This window comes from Trachypithecus francoisi, unplaced genomic scaffold, assembly GCF_009764315.1.
Source record: "Trachypithecus francoisi isolate TF-2019V2 unplaced genomic scaffold, Tfra_2.0 Lachesis_group2, whole genome shotgun sequence".
Classification (NCBI taxonomy): domain Eukaryota; kingdom Metazoa; phylum Chordata; class Mammalia; order Primates; family Cercopithecidae; genus Trachypithecus; species Trachypithecus francoisi.
The window spans coordinates 111341490-111362397 of NW_022681465.1; the positions used below are offsets into that span (position 1 = coordinate 111341490).

General features: G+C 42.1%; 1 protein-coding gene across 1 annotated transcript in view; it reads right to left on the bottom strand.

Moving 5' to 3' along the window:
* FAF2 (Fas associated factor family member 2) overlaps positions 1-20908 on the bottom strand; it is a 63452-nt gene that overhangs the window by 18044 nt on the left and 24500 nt on the right. Inside the window, exons 2-5 of the mRNA XM_033180098.1 lie at positions 13092-13160; positions 6044-6178; positions 3470-3546; positions 564-702 (exon numbers count right to left, since the gene is read on the bottom strand). Coding sequence (XP_033035989.1) covers positions 564-702; positions 3470-3546; positions 6044-6178; positions 13092-13160 — 420 coding nt within the window. The remainder of the gene's footprint in view (positions 1-563; positions 703-3469; positions 3547-6043; positions 6179-13091; positions 13161-20908) is intronic.

A 20908-nucleotide genomic window follows, 5' to 3' on the forward strand; every position in this document is an offset into this window, starting at 1 on the left:
GACTTAGGCTTTGCCTTCAAGGGGCTTACAGTCTGGTAGCAGAGATTAGACATGAACACAAATAATATAGGAAAGAATATAAAATTGCTATCAAGTTTTAAAAGCTATGGAAGAACAAAGGGAAAGATTAGTATTCTAGATTGTGAGATAGGGGAGGATAGGGCACAACAATCACGGATAGTTATAAGTGGGGAGCGACATGAGCTAGTTGAAGGACTGGTAAGATTCCAATTAGCAAAAATGTGAGGAAGGCATTCCATATGGAGGGACCAGCAAAAGCAAAGGCACAGAGGTAGGCAAGTACGGACTATGTTCAGGGAATGAGTCAGCTGGAACTGAGGGTATGGTAAAGTTATGCAGAAAAGACCTCAAAAGAAGGGCAGCATTAGATCAAAGAGGAGCCAGCTAAAGGGTCTGGTCTTTTTTTATTACCCCCTGTAAGCACTGAAGAGCTAATTAAGGTTTTCAAGTAAAAGAAGGACATGATCAGTGCTGGACTATGCTTTCCTTTGAGGGTAGAATCATCTCAGTAAGTTGGCATCTACATGGTTTGCGGCACTGACCTGGCTGTACGTTCCCTGGTAGAAGACAGGGTGTGCCCTCCCATATTTCTCTTCAAAAGAGTGCATAAATGAAACAATGTCCCCAACGGGGTCAGTGACCCGGCTGCGAGGGTCAGGCCGTATAAAACGAAGAGCAAACCTGGGGAAGAAGGAATAAATATCACATGAATCCAGCTTACTATAGTGCATATGGAGTGGGCCAATTTGTACAGATTCCTGTAACAGAGCCAGAGGCATGGCAACAAAGGGAGGTGAATGGTCTGTGAGTGGACCATCAAATCCGAGAGTAGAGTCTGGTTCAAAAGCCATAAAGCAGCAAGTGTTATTCTATTGCTTGTTCAGGAAGAATGCAAACTACTGGGATTATAAATTCCAACACTCGCCGACATAAATCCTGAGTATTTTTTGTGGAACAATTTAGGGCTAGAAGGATTTGGAAGGGAAGACACAGTATCCAAAAAGATCACGTGTCAGGCTATGCACCCAGACTCTCTAGAATGGCACCATCTAAATACTGTAGCCACTAGTCGAATGTGGCTATTCTGAATTTAAATCTATTACGTACAATTAAAATTCAGTTCCTTAGTAATGCTAGCCACATTTCAAGTGCTCAATAGCCACATGTTTAATGGCTTTCATATTGAACAGCGGAGATACAGAACACTTCTATTATCATAGAGAGTTCTACTGGACAGTGCTTTAAAATAGAGGTCACTGTCTGGTTGTCCTACTTGCTCCTCCTTCTCCTTTGTTTTCCTGGGATTTTGAATATTGAGTTCACAACCCCAAACTATTCAAATTATGGATAGGAACTTCAAATCTAAAGTTGCAGTTATAATTTACTTGCTCTTCAAAGGGGCAAGTACATTTTGTTTGATGATTTATGGTTGATGGTATCCACGGAGGAAGTTATAAAACTGCTCCACAGTACCCTGGCAGATGTGAAGTACTGGCAGCTCTTGTAAAGTGAAGAATACCTAATGGTATCACACATCTGTTTCTAAAGGGCCTACCCTATTTGCATAGTACCATTTATTTATCCTTCGGGTTTCCAGAGAAGGCAATGGGACAGAGGCTAATGTGTAACATTAAAAAAGCTGGTTGGATGATACAGCTGCATTAAAATTAGTAATACATGCCATGCATATTTTCCCTGGGAAAGCAAACAATATTCATTTACTTGGAAAATTTTCAGCACAGACAAGGTGACTAAACTATGGTACTTTCCTTAACAAAAAGTGAACCAATTCATTATCCCAACAAATTCCCCATGTATACAATTCTACTTGGAATGTCTCCCGAGTAATCAAACCAAATTCATCGACACAAACATTCCACAGCGAATTAAAAGTACAAAATGTAGTAAGCTGTATACGTGGGGGAATGGTTAGAAATTCTTTAGTAGACTGATGTTTTAACTACTTTCTTTGAAATTAAGCATTTTAGAATTATCTCTTAATGGCTTTATTTTTTTTTCCTCATTATACAATATCCCTACGATCTACACAATTTAGGACAATCAGCTTTTTTTATTTTTTAGAAAAAAACAGAGATGTCAACTTAGTTTTCATCATGATTTTAAAGGTTTTTACCTGTTCATTCTTATATAAAATGGGGATGGAAAGAGTACTAAGCAATTAATTGGTGACCATGAAAAATGTTGCTAAAGCAAGAAAGTCATTAAGCCGACAGCCTCACAAAACACCAAGGGGCCAATATAAAAGATACTATCTGACCCTTGTACTTATGCAGCTGCTGGACCCACATCTTCAGACTCTGCGCCCTATAGCAGGGTAAAGGCTGTCCCATATTTGAAGGGAGGTACAGGTTCCCTGTATACACAAGGCCCAGACTACATATCCCAGCTCCATCTGCTCGCCTGGATGCCCATGAACATTTTAGTTCCCCATATCTGGCTCTGGGCCAGACAACCCAAGCCTGACGTGCTAGGAAGTTGTGCCCCACTCATTTTCTGGCCCTGGACCCTCTGTAGCTTCCAATGATGAGCTCTTTTAATGGTACATGAAGGAAGCTAGAAGAAAGGTGAAGGAATGAAGCAAGTGGGTATATATATAAAAGGGTCCAGTGTTTGCAACCTAGGGGTTGCTGGAGCAAAGTGAAAAGGTACAGAAGGTACCAGGCGTGGTGGCTCACTTGAGGCCAGGAGCTCAAGATCAGCCTGGCCAACAAAATGAGACTCCATCTCTACTGTCTCTACTAAAAATACAAAAATTAGCCGGGCATGGTGGCGCATGCCTGTAATCCCAGCTACTTGGGAGGCTGACATATGAGAATCGCCTGAACCCAGGAGGTGAAGGTTGCAGTAAGTCGAGATGGTGGTGCTGCACTCCAGCCTGGGCGATGGCGACAGAGCAAGACTCTGTTTCAAAAAAAGAAAAAAAAAAGAAAGAAAGAAAAGGTATAACGGGAGTGTCTAGGGAGGTCCAATTATTGTGGGAGGAATCAAGGGCAAACTGGGTAATCTCAGAGCAAGAGAATTTGTTGGGATTGTGAGTAGTCAGGTGGAGAAGTAGTTTAGGAAAAAAGTTCTAAGGAGTGTGAAGCTAGGAGATGATAGTGGTTAGAAAGGAAAGGGTGTGGACATCAACTAGGAAGTGTAGAGGTGACAAATATGGTTGGGGGAGGAGGGGGAGATAATATAGCCAGGCTGGTTTTTGCAAACAATAGGTAAGACTGATGTAAAAACAATTCCATTTCACAATGCCTGCCAATGCTTCAACAATTTAAAATACTTTTATACTGTATTAAAAGACAGTTCGGGAAGAGTATTCAATCTCATGACAAATTGGCAAGTCAACATTGATAGAGCATAAAACTTATTTTGGCCTAAATTTCAGCTCCGAAGTGTTACTATTCTACTAACACATAAATCCAAAGGTACATACCTAAATATATCAAGTATCGTGTAATAGGTAAACCGGAATGGAAGCATTATCAGGTAATAACCCCATCCAAGCAGCCCCTGAAAGTCCAAAAACAAAGTTAGACACAATTCTCTCAATCCCTAATATTTTATCAAATGGCTAGGTCAGATTTTCTGACTCTTTTTTGTCCCTCCATGTGATTTGTTCCTCTAAAATACAGTTCCTTCTTCTTGGCCACCTCATCCTTCCTAAGTGCCACCATCTTTGGTCTTATTTCATCTTCCTATCATTTTGTTTTTCGCATAATTTTTGTATTAAATCTGCTTTAAGGTCCAGAGCTGTGTCTCCTGCCTGTAATCCCAGCACTGTGGGAGGCCGAGACGGGCGAATCACGAGGTCAGGAGATCGAGACCATCCTGGCGAACACGGTGAAACCCCGTCTCTACTAAAAAATACAAAAAACTAGCCGGGCGAGGTGGCGGGCGCCTGTAGTCCCAGCTACTCGGGAGGCTGAGGCAGGAGAATGGCGGAGAAGCTCGGGAGGCGGAGCTTGCAGTGAGCTGAGATCCGGCCACTGCACTCCAGCCCGGGCGACAGAGCAAGACTCCGTCTCAAAAAAAAAAAAAAACAAAAATTAGCTGGGTATAGTGGCTCACACCTGTAATCCCAGCACTTTGGGAGGCCAAGGCAGGCATATCATTCGAAGTCAGGAGTTTGAGACCAGCCTGGCCAACATGGTGAAACCCCATCTCTACTAAAAATACAAAAATTAGCCAGGCATGGTGGTGGGCGCCTGTAATCCCAGCTACTCGGGAGGCTGAGGCAGGAGAATCACTTGAACCTGGGAGGCAGAGGTTGCAGTGAGCTGAGATTACGCTACTGCACTCCAGCCTGGGCAACAGAGGGAGATTCTACCCCAAAACAAAACAAACAGAAAAACCTAAAATAATGTATATAGAAATAGGAAGAAAGATAATCACTATTACTAACCTTGGACATTGGTATATAAATGTTAAATAATTATATTAACTACAATGACAAATCCCCATATAGCTGCTTATCTTAGTAATAATGCTAATTATTATTGCTGTTATTAATTATTAAAACTAGTATACATCCAGAGCTCTATAGTTTATAAAGCATTTCACAGATGTCACATTGTGTTAACCTGAGACACTTTCTGTGTCTGCGGACAGGAAGCTCTGCAGCCCCATGGCTGACATGGGAATCTGCTACTGTACTTCAGAAAACCACAAAGCACTACTTAGAAACATGTTTTAAAACATCAAGTAGGCCAAGCGCAGTGGCTCAAGCCTGTAATTCCAGCACTTTGGGAGGCTGAGGTGGGCAGATAACTTGAGCTCAGGAGTTCAATACCAGCCTAGGCAACATAGCAAGACCCCATCTCTACAAAAAATACAAAAATTAACCAGGATGGGGGCGCACACCTATAGTCCCAGTTACTTAGGAGGCTGAGGTGGAGGACTGCTTGAGCCCAGGAGGTCTAGCCTGCAGTGAGCCAAGATTGTGCCACTGCACTCCAGGCTGGGCAACAGAGTGAGACACTGTCTCAAACAGAACAAAACAAAACAAAAATCAAGTACTCCACAAAAAGGCTTGATGACGGAGAAAATTCTAACTGTTGCAATGTTAAAGGGAATGTTTTCTTAGAATTCTAAATGCAAGTATAAAAGTATAAGAGGTGAGTATAACAAGGATAAGAAAAAGAAAGTCCAAGAAGTTCTTTAGAGTTCATTATCAGGTACACGTCTGACTTCCTTCACTAGACTGTGAGAAACTGAATTTGAAATGGGAAGACTGGCTCTTTATTCATGTCTGGATCCCCAGTAGCAAAATACCAGGCTATTGGAGTGCTCTTAAATATCTGTCAAATTTAAGTGAACCACCTCCTTGCTACTAGCCCTTCAAGGCTAATTTCAAAGACGTGGCCAGAGCTCCTACAAAGATTTCATATACTTCCTCAAAAGTAGTTTAAGATTAAGTAAACTGAAGCAGCAAAGAACTTGAGTAAACAAATTGTAACTTAAGAGATAGAAAACACTCTCCAAATAACTGGCAAAGAATAGAAAACAAAAAATTAGCAGTTTCTTTTTTTTTTTTTTTGAGACGGAGTCTTGCTCTGCCGCCCAGGCTGGAGTGCAGTGGCCGGCTCTCAGCTCACTGCAAGCTCCGCCTCCCGGGTTCACGCCATTCTCCTGTCTCAGCCTCCCGAGTAGCTGGGACTACAGGCGCCCGCCTCGTCGCCCGGCTAGTTTTTTTGTATTTTTTAGTAGAGACGGGGTTTCACCGTATTAGCCAGGATGGTCTTGATCTCCTGACCTCGTGATCCGCCCGTCTCGGCCTCCCAAAGTGTTGGGATTACAGGCTTGAGCCACCGCGCCCGGCCAAAATTAGCAGTTTCTATAACAATTCCTTGAGGAATCAAGGCAAAATAATATACCCAAGGGGCCAAGTCTAACTAACAGGTTTACATTCTAAATATTTATTTTGCTCCTGTCACAGGGAGATCAATATAACCAAGTGAATATACTTAAAAATGAAAATGGGGGAAATTCCAGCTATGAAATAACTTGCCCTTGGTTGAGGTCTGGAGACAACATAGCTGTAGATCCTGTGGTCAGCTGTATTAACCTGCAGGGGTCGTGATGGAGGCGGGTTGAAAACACTAGGTACACCCTCTTGTTCATTCAATCTGTCCTGTACAGCAGCCTGAGAAGGAAAACAGAGTAGCAAGAGTTTCAGTGATGCTCAAATCAACCCAGAAAAAGAGGTGAGGCAACTATTGCATGGTATTCCAAAATAGGATGGCCAGTAATACACCAAAAGGTCACTTGAGGAGTGTACCTTCACGGACCTTTTAACCGGCTATACTGGGAGGCAATGTGGAGTGATGGCTCCAGAATGCATACACAGTAGAGGAGATGAGGAAACTTGTCTGGAAGCTACATTTATGCAGCAAGCACACTGCCTTTTTTCGGATGGTATGTATTATTTAGGGTTGCTGGGATATAAAGTGCTTCACTGTACAATCCCAAGAAAAGCCATCCTCAGAGAATACAATGTGGGCGGTACCCCTGGAGTTATGCAGTGAAGCAGTCCTGATGAGTGGCATCTGATGAAGGGGTTTGCAGCAGAGAAACTTCGGTCTGATCCTAGCTCCATCTCTCAGAAAAGTTGCTCAATGTATGAGCCTCAGGTCAGGTGCAGTGGCTCAAACCTGTAATCCTAACACTTTGGGAGGTTGAGGTGAGAGGATTGCTTGAGCCCAGAGACCACAAATTCGAGACCAGCCGGGGCAATGAAGCGAGACCCTGTCTCTAAAAATAAAAAATAAAGAAGAAAAAAACATATGAGCCTCAGTTTCCTTATGTGCAAAATAAAGGAACAATATTTTTCAGAGTTAATCTAAAAATTTAATGAGTTGGCCGTACATAAAGATCCTAATACAACTCCTGTCAGACTACTGATATGCAGTTTAAAACACTCATTCCCTCCTGAACTCTGTCCTTAAAATAGATATTTATCTCAATGTAGTAAAAAAAAGTTGGCCTTACCCAAAGAGATGTCTGGCATTTGCCTTTTGGGAGGTAATCTATGTCAGACCTGATAAGCATGTCTTTGTTACCAGATTTTAGGTTGCAGCTGCAACACCCAGTAGTCTTAGGGTGAAAGCTGGCCATGCCAGAAAGATCAATCATGTGGTTTAGGGTGGGGAACTCTGGACAATAATTGGTATCAGCTGACTTGAAGATTGAGTTCAACCATGTGGGCAGCCAAGCAAATCAATCATGCCTATGTAATGATGCCCTAATAAATACTCTGGAAGCACTGAAGCTTCCCTGGTTGGCAATACAGTAGTCCCTCCTTATCCACAGGGATATATTCCAAGACCTCTAGTAGATTCCTGAAACCATGTATAGTACCAAACTTGAATGCTGTCAATCGGAAGCTGTTTCTCTTCATGTCTTCCACTCAGAAAATGCCTTTTCCATCTTAACTAAGCACTTATGCACTGTGGCTGCAATTTTTGCAGAAGTGTGACAACAAAACTAGCATGAATTTCTTTTTCTTTCTTCACAATTTCACAAACACAAGCTAGACCTTAGCAACCTCAGCATACAATTTTTTTTATTTCCTTATTAAGTCAGGAACTTTAACCCTTTTTTTTTTTTTTCTTGAGACGGAGTCTTACTCTGTTGCCCTGGCTGGAGTGCAGTGACACAATCTCAGCTCATTGCAACCTCCGCCCCCTGGGTTCAAGCGATTCTGCTGCCTCTCAGCCTCCCGAGTAGCTGGGATTACAGGCTCCTGCCACCGTGCCTGGCTAATTTTTGTATTTTTAGTAGAGATGGGGTTTCACGATCTTGGCCAGGCTGGTCTTGAACTCCTTACCTCATGATCTACCCGCCTCGGCTTCCCAAAGTGCTGGGATTACAGGCACGAGCCACCACGCCTGGCCAGAAACTTTAACCTCTTCACTTAAAGGACACATTTCCTGGCTTCTCGCTGGCATATCTGAGTTGCCAATATCACTACTCTTGTGCTTTGGGGCCAATATTAAGTAAAATAGGGGGACCTGAACAAAACCACTGTAATGGCACAACAGTTGATCTGATAACAGCTACTAACTGACTAACACGTGGGTCTGTATACAGCGTGGAGACACTGAACAAAGGGATAATTAACGTTCTGGGTAAGGTAGAGTGGGACAGAGTGAGATTTCATCATACTTCTCAGAACAGCACGCATTTTAAAACTTATGAATTGTTTATTTCTGGAATCTTACACCTAAAATGTTCAAACCACAGTTGTCTACGAGTAACTGAAACCACAGAATGTGAAACTGTGGGTAGGAGGGGGCTACTATACTTCATGCATATTGTCATACATCTATGCCAAGAAGGTAATGTGTCCTGACTCCGCAGGAGCGTAGTATGCAAGCTTCATGTCCAAAATCCTTTTCGACTCTGCCCCCTTTTTCTCTTTTTTTTTGAGACGGAGTCTAGCTCTGTCACCAGGCTGGAGTGCAGTGGTGCAATCTCGGCTCACTGCAACTTCCGCCTCCCAGGTTCAAGCAATTCTCCCACCTGATCCTCCCAAGTAACTGGGATTACAGGCAGGTACTGCCACGCCCAGCTACTTTTTGTATTTTTAGTAGAGATGGGGTTTCACCATGCTGACCAGGATGGTCTTAAACTCCCGACCTCGTGATCCATCCACCTCGGCCTCCCAAAGTGCTGGGATTACAGGCATGAGCCACGACGCCCGGCCAATTCTGCCCTATTTGTCTCTTCCTTTAGCTGCTTTTAATGTATATGTTCTCTATAATAAACTATAACTATGACTGTAACAGCTTTCAGTGAGTTCTAGTGAATTAGCAAATCTGAAGATGGTTTTGTGACCATCTGAAACTGCAGGTGGTTTCAGAAGTGAAAGTGGTCTTTCGGAGGGCAGTGTGCCCTCTAAACTCAATTACTGGCTTCAAACTTGAAATCTGGCTAATATCAAGTAGGCCCCTAGTTTTACAATTCATTGAGGAAAGAATAATCTGTCAACAAATGATGCTGAGATAATTGGATATCCACATGCAAAAGAAAGTGGATTAACCCCTAGATCACATTATACATAAAAATTAACTACAAATACATCAAAAACCTAAATATAAGAGCTGAAATTATAAAACTCTTAAAACAAGGGTATAAATCTTTGCAACCTCAGATTAAGCAAAAGTATCTTAGATATGACAACAAAAGCACAAGCGACAAAAGAAAAAAGTAGATAAACTGGACTTCATCAAAAAGAAAAACTTTTCTGCATCAAATTACACTATCATGAATGGGGCAAGATGGCATGCACTTGTAGTCCCAGCTATCAGGGAGGGTAAGGTAGGAGGGCTTCTTGAGCCCAGGAGTTCAAGGTTACAGTGAGCTATGGTCATGCCACTGCACTCTAGCCTGGGCAACAAACCAAGACTCCATCTCTCAAAAAAACCAAAATACAAAAACCACAAACCACTATCAAGAGAGTAAAAAGATAACTCACAGAATGGCAGAAAACATTTGCAAATCAAATATCAGATAAGCGCCAGGCATGGTGGCTCATGTCTGTAATCACAGCACTTTGGGAAGACAGGGTGGGAGAATCACTGGAGCCCAGGAGTTTAAGACAAGCCTGGTCAATACAGCGAGACCCCATCTGTATAAAAAATAAAAAAATAAAATATTAGTTGGGCGTGGTGGTGTGTGCTTGTAGTCCTAGCTACTCAGGAGGCTGAAGTGAAAGGATCACTTGAGTCCAGGAGGTCAAGGCTGCAGTTAGCCATAACAGTACCACTGTACTCCAGCCTGGGCAACAGAGAGAAATCCTGTCTCAAAAAACACAAACTGACCAGACATGCTGGCTTACACCTGTAATTCCAGCAATTTGGGAGGCGGAGGCGGGTGGATTACTTGAGGCCAGGAGTTGAAGATCAGCCTGGCCAACATGGAGAAACCTCGCCTCTAGTAAAAATACAAAAATTAGCCGGGCATGGGGCACTTGTAGTCCCAGCCACTCAGGAGGCTGAGGCAGGAAAACTGTTTGAACCTGGGAGGTGGAGGCTGCAGTGAGCCGTGATCATGCCACTGCCCTCTAGCCTGTGCCACAGAGTGAAACTTCATCTCAAAACAAAAACAAAAACTTTCACAGCTCAACATGAAAAAGATAATCAAATTTAAAAACTGGCAAAGGACTTGAATAGACATTTTTGCAAAGAAGATATACAAATGTTCAACAAGAATATGAAAAAATATTCAACATAATTTTAACCACTAAGGAAATGCAAATCAAAACCACGTAGAGATAGTACTTCACACTCACTAGGGTGAGTATGATCTAAAAGACAAATATTAACAAGTGTTGGTGAGGGTGTGGAGAAATTGAGACCTTCATACAATGCTGTTGGGAATTTAAAATGGTATAATCACTTTGAAAACAGTCTTGGAGCTCTTCAAAAGGTTAAACATAGTGTTACCATATGACTTAGAGAAGTCCATTCCTAGGTATAGACCCAAGAGAAATGAAAACACATATTCACACAAAAACTTGAACACTAGGGCCCGGTGTGGTAGTGTGGACCTGTAGTTCCATTTACTTGAAGCTGAGGTCAGAGGAATGCTTGAGCCCAGGAGTTCAACTGCAGTGAGCTATGATCAAACCTGTACTCCAGCTTGGGTGACAGAATAAGACCTTGTCTCTCTCTCTCTTTTTTTTTTCCTTTTGAGATGGAGTCTCGCCTTGTCGCCCAGGCTGGAGTGCAGTGGTGCAATCTCGGCTCACCGCAAGCTCTGCCTCCTGGATTCACGCCATTCTCCTGCCTCAGCCTCCTGAGTAGCTGGGACTACAGGCACCCACCACCATGCCCGGCTAATTTTTTGTATTTTTAGTAGAGATGGGGTTTCACTGTGTTAGCCAGGGTAGTCTCGATCTCCTGACCTCATGATCTGCCCGCCTCAGCCTCCCAAAGTGTTGGGATTATAGGTGTGAACCACCACGCGCAGCCCAACCCTGTCTCTTAAAAATAAAAAAACAAGGCCAGGTGCGGTGGCTCATGCCTGTAATCCCAGCACTTTGGGAGGCCAAGGTGGGTGGATCGCAAGGTCAGGAGATCAAGACTAGCCTGGCCAGCATGGTGAAATCTCATCTCTACTGAAAATACAAAAAAATTAGCCGGGTGTGGTGGCACATGCCTGTAATCCCAGCTACTCGGGGAGACTGAGGCAGGAGAGTCGCTTGAACCCAGGAGGCGGAGGTTGCAATGAGCCAAGATCACACCATTGCACTCCAGCCTGGGCAACAAGAACAAAACTCCATCTCAAAAAAAATAAAAAGAAATAAAGATAAAAAAACAAAAAGCAAAACTCTCCAGATCCTCTGTTCCATTTCCTATGCTCATCTCATTTGCATTCATTTTTTTTTTTAAATTATACTTTAAGTTCTGGGATACATGCGCAGAATGTGCAGGTTTGTTACACAGGTATACACATGCCATGGTGGTTTGCTGCACCCATCAACCCGTCATCTACATTAGGTATTTCTCCTAATGCTCTCCCTCCCCAAGACCTCCAGTCCCCCACCCCCCAAGAGGCCCTGTGTGTGATGTTCCCCTCCCATCATTTATTACAAACTGAAATTCTCTAGAATTAAGTTCCATAACAGTAGGGACTTGGCTGGATGTGGTGGCTCACAACTGTAATCCCAGTACTTTGGGAAGCTGAGGCAGGAGGATTGCTTGAGCCCAGGAATTCAAGACCAGCTTGGGCAACACAGCAAGACCCAATCTCCACAAAAAAATTAAAAATTAACTGGGCATCGTGTTACATGTTTGTAGTCCCAGCTATTTGGGAGGCTGGGGCAGGAAAATCGCTTGAGCCCAGAAGTCAAAGGCTGTAGTGAGGTATGCTTGTGCCAATGCATTCCAGCCCAGATGATAGAGCAAGACCCCGTCTTAAAAAAATTAAAAAAGAATAAGGACTTATTTTTGTTCACTAATATAATGTCAGAGCCTGAGTTTAATTGCTCAAAAATGTGTTGAATAACAAAATCATATTAGGAATACATTTTTAGGAATACAGCATCCTATTTAAATAGCAGATAATAATTAAAACAGTAATTTGAGATCAAAAGGGTGTTTGACAAAATTCAACATCCACTCAGTATAAACTATTAATATACTAAGAATGGAAGGGAAACATCAACAGATATTTATTTCCATGTTATATGCTAGGAATACAGTAGTTAAAACAAAAAAATCTTTGTTCTTAGGGAGCTTACATTCTTGGGGCTCTATCTCAAAGTAACAACATCACACTTGCTAATAAAAAAATCAGAGGCATGGTTGGGCATGGTGGCGCACGCGGGTAATCCCAGCACTTTGGAAGGCTGAGCAGGGCAGATCATCTGAGGTCAGCAGTTCAAGACCAGCATGGCCAACATGGTGAAACCCCATCTCTACTAAAAATACAAATCAGCCGGGCACAGTGGTGTGCGTCTGTAATCCCAGCTACTCAGGAGGCTGAGGTAGGAGAATCGCTTGAACTTAGGAGACAGAGGTTGCAGTGAGCAGAGAGCATGCCACTGCACTCTAGCCTGGGAGACAGAGCAAGACTCCGTCTCAAAAAAAAAAAAAAAAAAAACACATTTCAAAGGCATTATAGTGAGGACAAAACACTATTATCATTAGCAACTGACAGTGTTTTAATTCTAGCTAATTCATGGTCAAGGAGAAGAGTTGCATAGAACATGACTACTCAGACAATCTCAAAGAATAAACTATAAAATATGTAAGAAGAAGGTTCACATCAAGACATCTGGTTAAAAACTAAATATACAAAAACCAGTTGTTTTCCCAACAAGATACTAACAAACAGTAAGGGGTGGGGCACTATACTGAGGGATTTAGTCACAAATTTTTCTATGATTTTATAAACTTTCTCACATTCTTTACCTGCCCACACTTTTATTTTTAGAGTCGTAATTCTGAAAAAAATCTACTGAAAAGATTCCTGCTATGGAAAAACATATGGTTTTGATTCTTAATCAGACCAGAGAAAAAGAAATAAGCTGAGAATGCATCCTATTATACCTCTATGTTCCAGTTATGCTGTTCCAAGGTATGGCGACACTGATCCATAGATTCTATGCCAGTCAGATCCTGAAAAGAAGGATAAAAACAAAAAGTTACTTAGAGAAAAACCAACAGTATACATATGAGTATTTTTACACCAAATGCTGCTAGGAAGAGACACTAAAAAATGTTACAAGTGGGTGTGAAAGTATGGTAAAACTTCACTGATTCAGAATTTATACAGTCAGCTAACTGTTCTAGACACATAAAGAAATAAAAAAATGATAATTCCTTTTAAAATTTCAAGGTTTTCAACTAGAAGTACTGACTAAGATCAATATTCTCCTCTCAAATTCAAGTTTGAAAAATTAAAGATTGTTCAACCTGTGGGCTAAGCAAAATATTATTTAATGCTAAACAACTACTCTGTTGATAGTACAGGTTGAGCATCCCAAATCTGAAATCTAAAATGCTCCAACCTTTTTTGAAACATTTTGAGTGCTGACATGTCTCAAAGGAAATGCATAGTGGAACATTTCAGATTTGAGATGCTCAACCAGTATAACATAAATATTCCAAAATCTCAACACAATCCAAATCTGAAACACTTGTGGTTCCAAGTACTTTGGACAAGGAATACTCAACCTCTAAATAATGATGTAATGAGCCTTTCCTGTAAAACGCCATGCCTTTCATTAACTTATTTCGTTTTATATACTGGTATTAACCTAGTTTATATGAACTGTGTAAAACCTAACATAGCCCACCCCCCCCCACAGTTTTTTTGAGACAGGGTCCTGCTGTCACCCAGTTTGGAGTGCAATAGCGCAATGACTGCTCACTGCAGTCTCAATTTCCCAGGCTGAAGCAATCCTCCCACCTCAGCCTCCTGAGTAGCTGGCACTGCAGGTGTACACCATCACACCCAGCTAAATTTTGGATGTTTTTTGTAAAGACAGGGTCTCCCTATGTTCCTCAGGCTGCTCTCCAACTCCAGGGCTCAAGCAATCCTCCTGCCTTGGCCTCCCAAAGTGCTGGGATTATAGGCGTAAGCCACTGCAGTTACAGTATTTTCTCACTATTTCCCTTCAGATATCCAATATTCAGCAAATCTAACAGTTCACGTATGTACACATCTCATGCCCAGAATTTCCACAGAGCTAAACTCTAACAGTCCTTCAAAGTCTAATATAAAAGCCAAAACCATCCATCTATCCATCCATCCTTTCATTTGACAAATATGTGCTACATGCCTATTCTATACAGCACTTACTTACTATGTTGGAGGGATAGAAAATGAGTAAGATATAGTCTCCATCCTCAAGAAACTCCTCTAAACACCCAGTAAGCTTCAGGGCAAAGAGACTGATCTCAACCTGACAAGAATGTAGTAGCACCGACTGATGAGTCTGAAAACTGAAGTTCTTGCCTAATTCTGTACCCTATGCCATGGACAGGCACATTTTAACGCTGAATTTAGTTTCCTTTATGTGCAATGTGAAGGGTTTAATGTGGAATGCATTTCTTTTCCAGAGCTTAAAAAAATGAAACAAAATTCAAAAACCGAAGTTTAGATTTTTAGGTATACAAGTTTTCATTTTTTATAATTATACATGTAGTACAAAAACTTGCAATAAAAAATTTTAATGTTTAAAATACTGAAATCGAAAAGTTCCTTTAAGAACTGCTGGCTTTGACAGTTCTGAGTCTGGATTTTAGGTCCTGACCATTATAGGACTCTTCTCATTTAGCTATTCCCTTCTGGCTTCTAATAGGACCCCCTTAACTTTCAATGCCCTACATTACAACCCACTAAAGGATTGGGATGTCCAGGGCTCCTCCTCCTCGCTGTGGATTCTCTTTAAGAATTGGACTCTAGGCCAGGGGTGGTGGCTCACGCCTGTAATCTCAGCACTTTGGGAGGCTGAGATGGGCGGATCACTTGAGGTCAGGAGTTCAAGACCAGCCTGGCCAACGTGGTAAAACCCCATCTCTACTTAAAAAAAAAAAAAAAAAAAAATTTGCTGGGCACAGTGGTGCTGCGTGCCTGTAGTCCCAGATACTCAGGAGGCTGCGGCAAGGGAACTGCTTGAACCCAGGATGCAGAGGCTGTAGTGAGCCGAGATCATGCCACTGCACTCCAGCCTAGGTAACAGAGCAAGACTCCATCTCAAAAAAAAAAAAAAAAAGACCTGGAATTGGACTCATCTTAACGTCTTCCCAGTGTGCAAATGACTGCTCCCTCCTCTAAATACCAAAATTGTTTTATCTCTCTTATGTGCCTATTGTTTCCTATCTTATGATTATTTAAAAGGATCTTTCTGTATAAGCTTCAGTCATCATGGCTATAAGCTGAAATCCTCTAGACATTATCAGAAAATCTCATTTTACATTAATACATTGTATTTCTAAATTTTGTTTTGGGATTTTTTTTTTTTTTTTTTTGTCAGACCAACTCTGTCTGGCTCTTGTTGCCCAGGCTAGAGTGCAGTGGCATGATCTTGGCTCACTTGCAACCGCTGTCTCTCGGGCTCAAATGATCCTCCCATCTCAGCCTCCTGAGTAGCTGGAACCACAGGTGTGTGCCACCACGCTTGGCTAATTTTTCTATTTTTCTTGGGTAGAGACAGGATTTCACCATGTTGTCCAGGCTGGCCTTGAACTCCTGGGCTCAAGCGATCCTCCCGCCTTGGCCTCCCAATGTGTTGGGATTATAGGCGTGAGCCACCATACCTGGCTGTTGGGGTTTTTTAACGTCAAATGTTCTGACTAGATGCCAAGCTGGTTGTTAAAAACATTACAAATTTGTAGAATTTTCCTGAAAATCAGTAAGGCAGGAAAGAGCTCAGGAAGCAGTGTTTGTTCTTAAAGCTCCTCAGCTGATTCGAATGTACAGCCGAGCTGGGAAATCCGTGGTATTAACAGTAATTCTTTTTTTTTTGGACGAAGTCTCACTCTTGTCCCCCAGGCTGAAGTGCAATGGCACGGTCTCAGCTCACTGCAACCTCCACCTCCCGGGTTCAAGCGATTCTCCTGCCTCGGCTCCCCAAGGAGCTGGGATTACAGGTGCCTGCCACCACGCCTGGCGAGTTTTTGTATTTTTAGTAGAGATGGGGTTTCACTATGTTGGCCAGGCTGGTCTCAAACTCCTGACCTCAGGTGATCCACCTGTCTCAGCCTCCCAAAATGCTGGGATTATAGGCGTGAGCCACCACGCCTGGCTGGTATTGATATGTAATTCTAAGTAGGAGTAGAAATTATAAATCCCTCACTAAAATAACTTTTAGGCTGGCGCAGTGGCTCACACCTGCAATCCTAGCACTGTGGGAAGCCAAGGTGGGTGAATCACTTCAGCCCAGGAGTTAAGACCAGCCTGGACAATATAGAGAAACTCCATCTCCATAAAAAAAATACAAAAAAATTAGCCAGGTGTGGTGGTGCTCCTGTAGTCCCAGCCACTCAAGAAGGATTACCTACTCAGGATTACCTGAGCCTGAGGAGGTCAAGACTGTAGTAAACTGCGCCACTGCACTCCAACCTGGGCGACAGAAAGACCTCGTCTCAATAATAATAATAATAATAACCTTAAATAAATGGTTATAAACATTGCAGGAGAGAACAGAGTGACTGCCATCTTTAATATACTGAAACACTTAACCTAATTTGCAACCAAAACACTTTTTAAGTAGTAAAGCAAGGTGAGCTGGAAACCCAACTGAACAAGCCTGCTTTCAATCACTACTGATCAGTACTAAAACTATGCCCTAGAAATAAGCGATGCTGGACACACCTAGGACAGGATTATTCACTCATATATCAACATACATTCACTATATATCCAGGATACAGATATAGTCTCTGCCCTCTTTAAATTTTCATCCTACTAAATGGAGACTGGTCAAAACAAACCACACATACTGAAGAAAATACACTAACAAAATTTTCATTTTGTTCTAGAAGATTCCTTTAGATTGGGTGCTCAAGGAAAGCTTCCTCAAGGAGATAATATTTGAGCAGAGATCTGAATGAAAGATAAGGGGCCAGTCATGGGGAAATATCTGGGAAGAGTATTCCAGGCAGAAGGCCAACATATGCAAAACTCTGAGACAGATAAAAAACCCACAGAACTTTAAAGCAGAGTGAACCTTAATGTATGTAAATTTAAAACATCATTTAAGAGATCAGAGGATCTCTGGATGGAACACAGACTTTGACAAAAGAATCTAATTGTCTAGAAAATACGTGAAACAACCTCCTCAAAGGGGGATGGGGTGCCAACTAACAAACTTTGGAAATGAAGTCTGTAAGACTAAAGGCAACAGGAATTACACATAAGCACAGTCCTCTACTTGATAAGGTTTTTCTCCATGGCAGTATGTATTAATTCTGAAGCCACTATATCTGCATATGTATCCCAGATTTGAACAATTAAGTAAACATCATGAATGGTGAAAGCCAGTTTTCTCACTGTAAAAGTGGGAGGTGACAGATAACCAAAGGAAGAAGGCTAAAATGGATAGAGTAGTAATGGACAGAACTGGAAACATCAACTCATGTTTAGCTTAATATAGATACAGATGACTGCATACAGAAAAACTTAGTTTAGTATATACACATGCATATCCCTTGCTCAGTCAGCTGAAAGGCCCTACAAGCAACAATATCCCAGTAGCAAGCACACCTAATGCCCAGATCTTGGTTTCTAATACCATTCTCTAATGAAAAGAATCAGGGCTCCTTGGAGAAGTGGCTGATTGTAGGACTGGGGCTGGAAATATATAAGATGTGCCTAGAGAATCTTGTGGTCAAAAGGATAGAGGAGGCTGGGAGTGGTGGCTCATGCCTGTAATCCTAACACTTTGGGAGGCCAAGGTGGGAGGACTGCTTGAGGCCAGGAGTTCAATACCAGCCTGGGCAACACAGCAAGATCCCATCTCTACCAAGGGGGAAAAAAAAAGGATAGAGGACTCAACTGAAAAAGATCCCAGTGACTAAAGCTCAAACACTTTCAGCAATAAAATATTCATAATATAAATACATGGCTGAATAAATAAATTGGGGAGAACAGAAAAATATCCTGTGCAGAAGAATTCCAAGTAACTTATGTAGGTATTTTACCTTTACCTTCAAGGAAGTAGAACATAACTTTTCATTCCTTCCCAGAATGGGCTAGGCATGGTGACTTCCTTCCAAAGAATACAGTATGGAAACAGTGGCGGGGGGATTAACAGTGGAGAAACCTGACCAATGCTACCACAGCTAGGTGATCAAGGCCAAAACATTGACAGTGATAAAGCATGCTGAGAGTACCTTTGATTTGTTGTAGTGAAAATAGCACTTTACCTCCGTAAATCTTCCTGCCAAAAACCCATAATCCCAGCTCCAATTATGAGAGAAACATCAGGCAAATGTCAACTGAGAAATATTTTACAAAATACCTGACTGGTACTCCTGAAAACTGTCGAGGTCACCAAAAACAAGAAAAGCTCAGGAACTGTCACAGCCCAGAGGAACCTAAGATATGACTACTAAATGGTATGCAGTGCCTTAAATGGGATCCTGGAACACAAAAAGAGTATCAGGTAAAAACTAAGAGAATCAGAATAAAGAATGGACTTTTGTTAATCATAGTGTATCAGTGGCCAGGCGTGGTGGCTCACGCCTGTAATCCCAGCACTTTAGGAGGTCGAGGCGGGTGGATCTCGAAGTCAGGAGATCGAGACCATCCTGGCTAATATGGTGAAACCCCGTTCCTACCAAAAATACAAAAAAATTAGCCGGGCATGGTGGCGGGCGCCTGTAGTCCCAGCTACTTGGGAGGCTGAGGCAGGAGAATGGTGTGAACCCGGTAGGCAGAGGTTGCAGTGAGCTGAGATCGCGCCACTGCTCCCCAGCCTGGGCGACAGAGCGAGACTCTGTCTCAAAAAAAAAAAACCATTAATAATAATAGTGTATCAATATTGGTTCATCGATTGTGACAAGTGTACCACACTAATAATGCAAGGTGCTGATGGGAAACATTCAGCATGAGATTTATAGGAATTTTCTATATTATCTTCACGATTTCCTGTTAATCTAAATCTCTTCTAATAACAAGTTTATTTAAAAAGTAAAACAAAACTTGAAGGAGGGAGGAAACAAGAAGGGAGAAAACATTGGAGGCAGAACCAGCTTGACAAGTTGACAGATAAGGTCTGAGAAGTAGGCAGGGGAAAGATCACTCATGTCAGGCAATATTTTTCCATTTTACCTGTATAAGAACCACATGAGGAACCCTGTTTTTTCTTTCTTTCTTTTTTTTTTGTAGAGATGAAGATTTCACTACGTTGATCAGGCTGGTCTCAAACTCCTGGCCTCAAGTGATCCTCCCACCTTGGCCTCCCAAAGCATGTGCCACCATAGTGTGCCTGTATGAGGGACCTTTTTAAAAAATGCTGCAAGCCGGGTGCAGTGGCTTATGCCTGTAATCCCAGCATTCTGGGAGGCCAAGGTGGGAGGATCACTTGAGCCCAGAAGTTCAAGATCAGCCTGAACAACATAGCAAGACCGTGTTCTCTACTTAAAAAAAAAAAAGAAACAGGCTGGGTGTGGTGGATCACGCCTGTAATCCCAGCACTTTGGGAGATTGAGGTGGACAGATCATGAGGTCAGGAGTTCGAGACCAGCCTGGTCAACATGGTGAAACCCTATCTGTACTAAAAATACAAAAATTAGCCAGGCGTGGTGGTGGGCACCTGTAATCCCAGCTACTCGGGAGGCTGAGGCAGGAGAATCACTTGAACCTGGGAGGCAGAGGTTGCAGTGAGCTGAGATGGTACCATTGCACTCCAACCTGGGCAACAAGAGTAAAACTGTCTCAAAAAAAAAAAGAATGTATAGATAGGGATGAGAATCACTAATCCAGACCCTTCATTCTAAATTTAGTGACAGTGACATGATCATATGCACATTTTAAAGTAAGTCACTCCTGTTTGCATATGAAGTAACTGTAGAAAAGCATGAAAGACAGCAAGATACCAGCGAGAAGATTATATAGATGAAGTCCATGGAAAAGAGAATGATGGCATAGAATAGAATAACAGCAGTGAAACGGAAAATAAATGGACATATTTGGGGTTTATATTAGAGGTAATGCCAAAAGGATCGGATGATAGATTAAACATGGGGGGGGTGGAAGAGAAATATTAAGGTGTACTCAAAGGCTTATGCAAATGGAGTAACGGTGTTATTTACAAACGAGGTAAACTATTTACCTTTGTGAGAAATTTTTATGTATGGTAAAGTAAATCTGTCTAAAAAGAACAAGAGATATAAAACCCCTCATGCTAAATTTGACTGGCTTTAAAAAAGTAAAAAGAATGGGAAAAAGTGGAAACAGACTGCCAGATGAAGGTAAAAACGCTATTTCATCACACTAAATGCGTTGTGTGGGAACTACCTGACCTCACTGCTAGTCAGCAGGATGGTTTTCTAGTGATCTCTTCAAAAAGCCAAAGTAAGCTAGTGTGCTGAACTCACCTGGCATTCACTGTCTGGAAACAGTTGCATTCATAACTCAGACAGGGTTGGTTACCTGGGTTTTCTATCAGTTTTTTTAAACCTAGTATAAGTTAGGTAGAGTTTATTTATTTATTTATATTTTTGGAGATGGAGTTTCGCTCTTTGTTGCCCAGGCTGGAGTGCAGTGGCGCGATCTCAGCTGCAACCTCCGCCTCCCGGGTTCAAGTGATTCTCCTGCCTCAGCCTCCTGACTAGCTGGGATTACAGGCATGCGCCACCACGCTCGGCTAATTTTGTATTTTTAGTGGAGACGGGGTTTCTCCATGTTGGTCAGA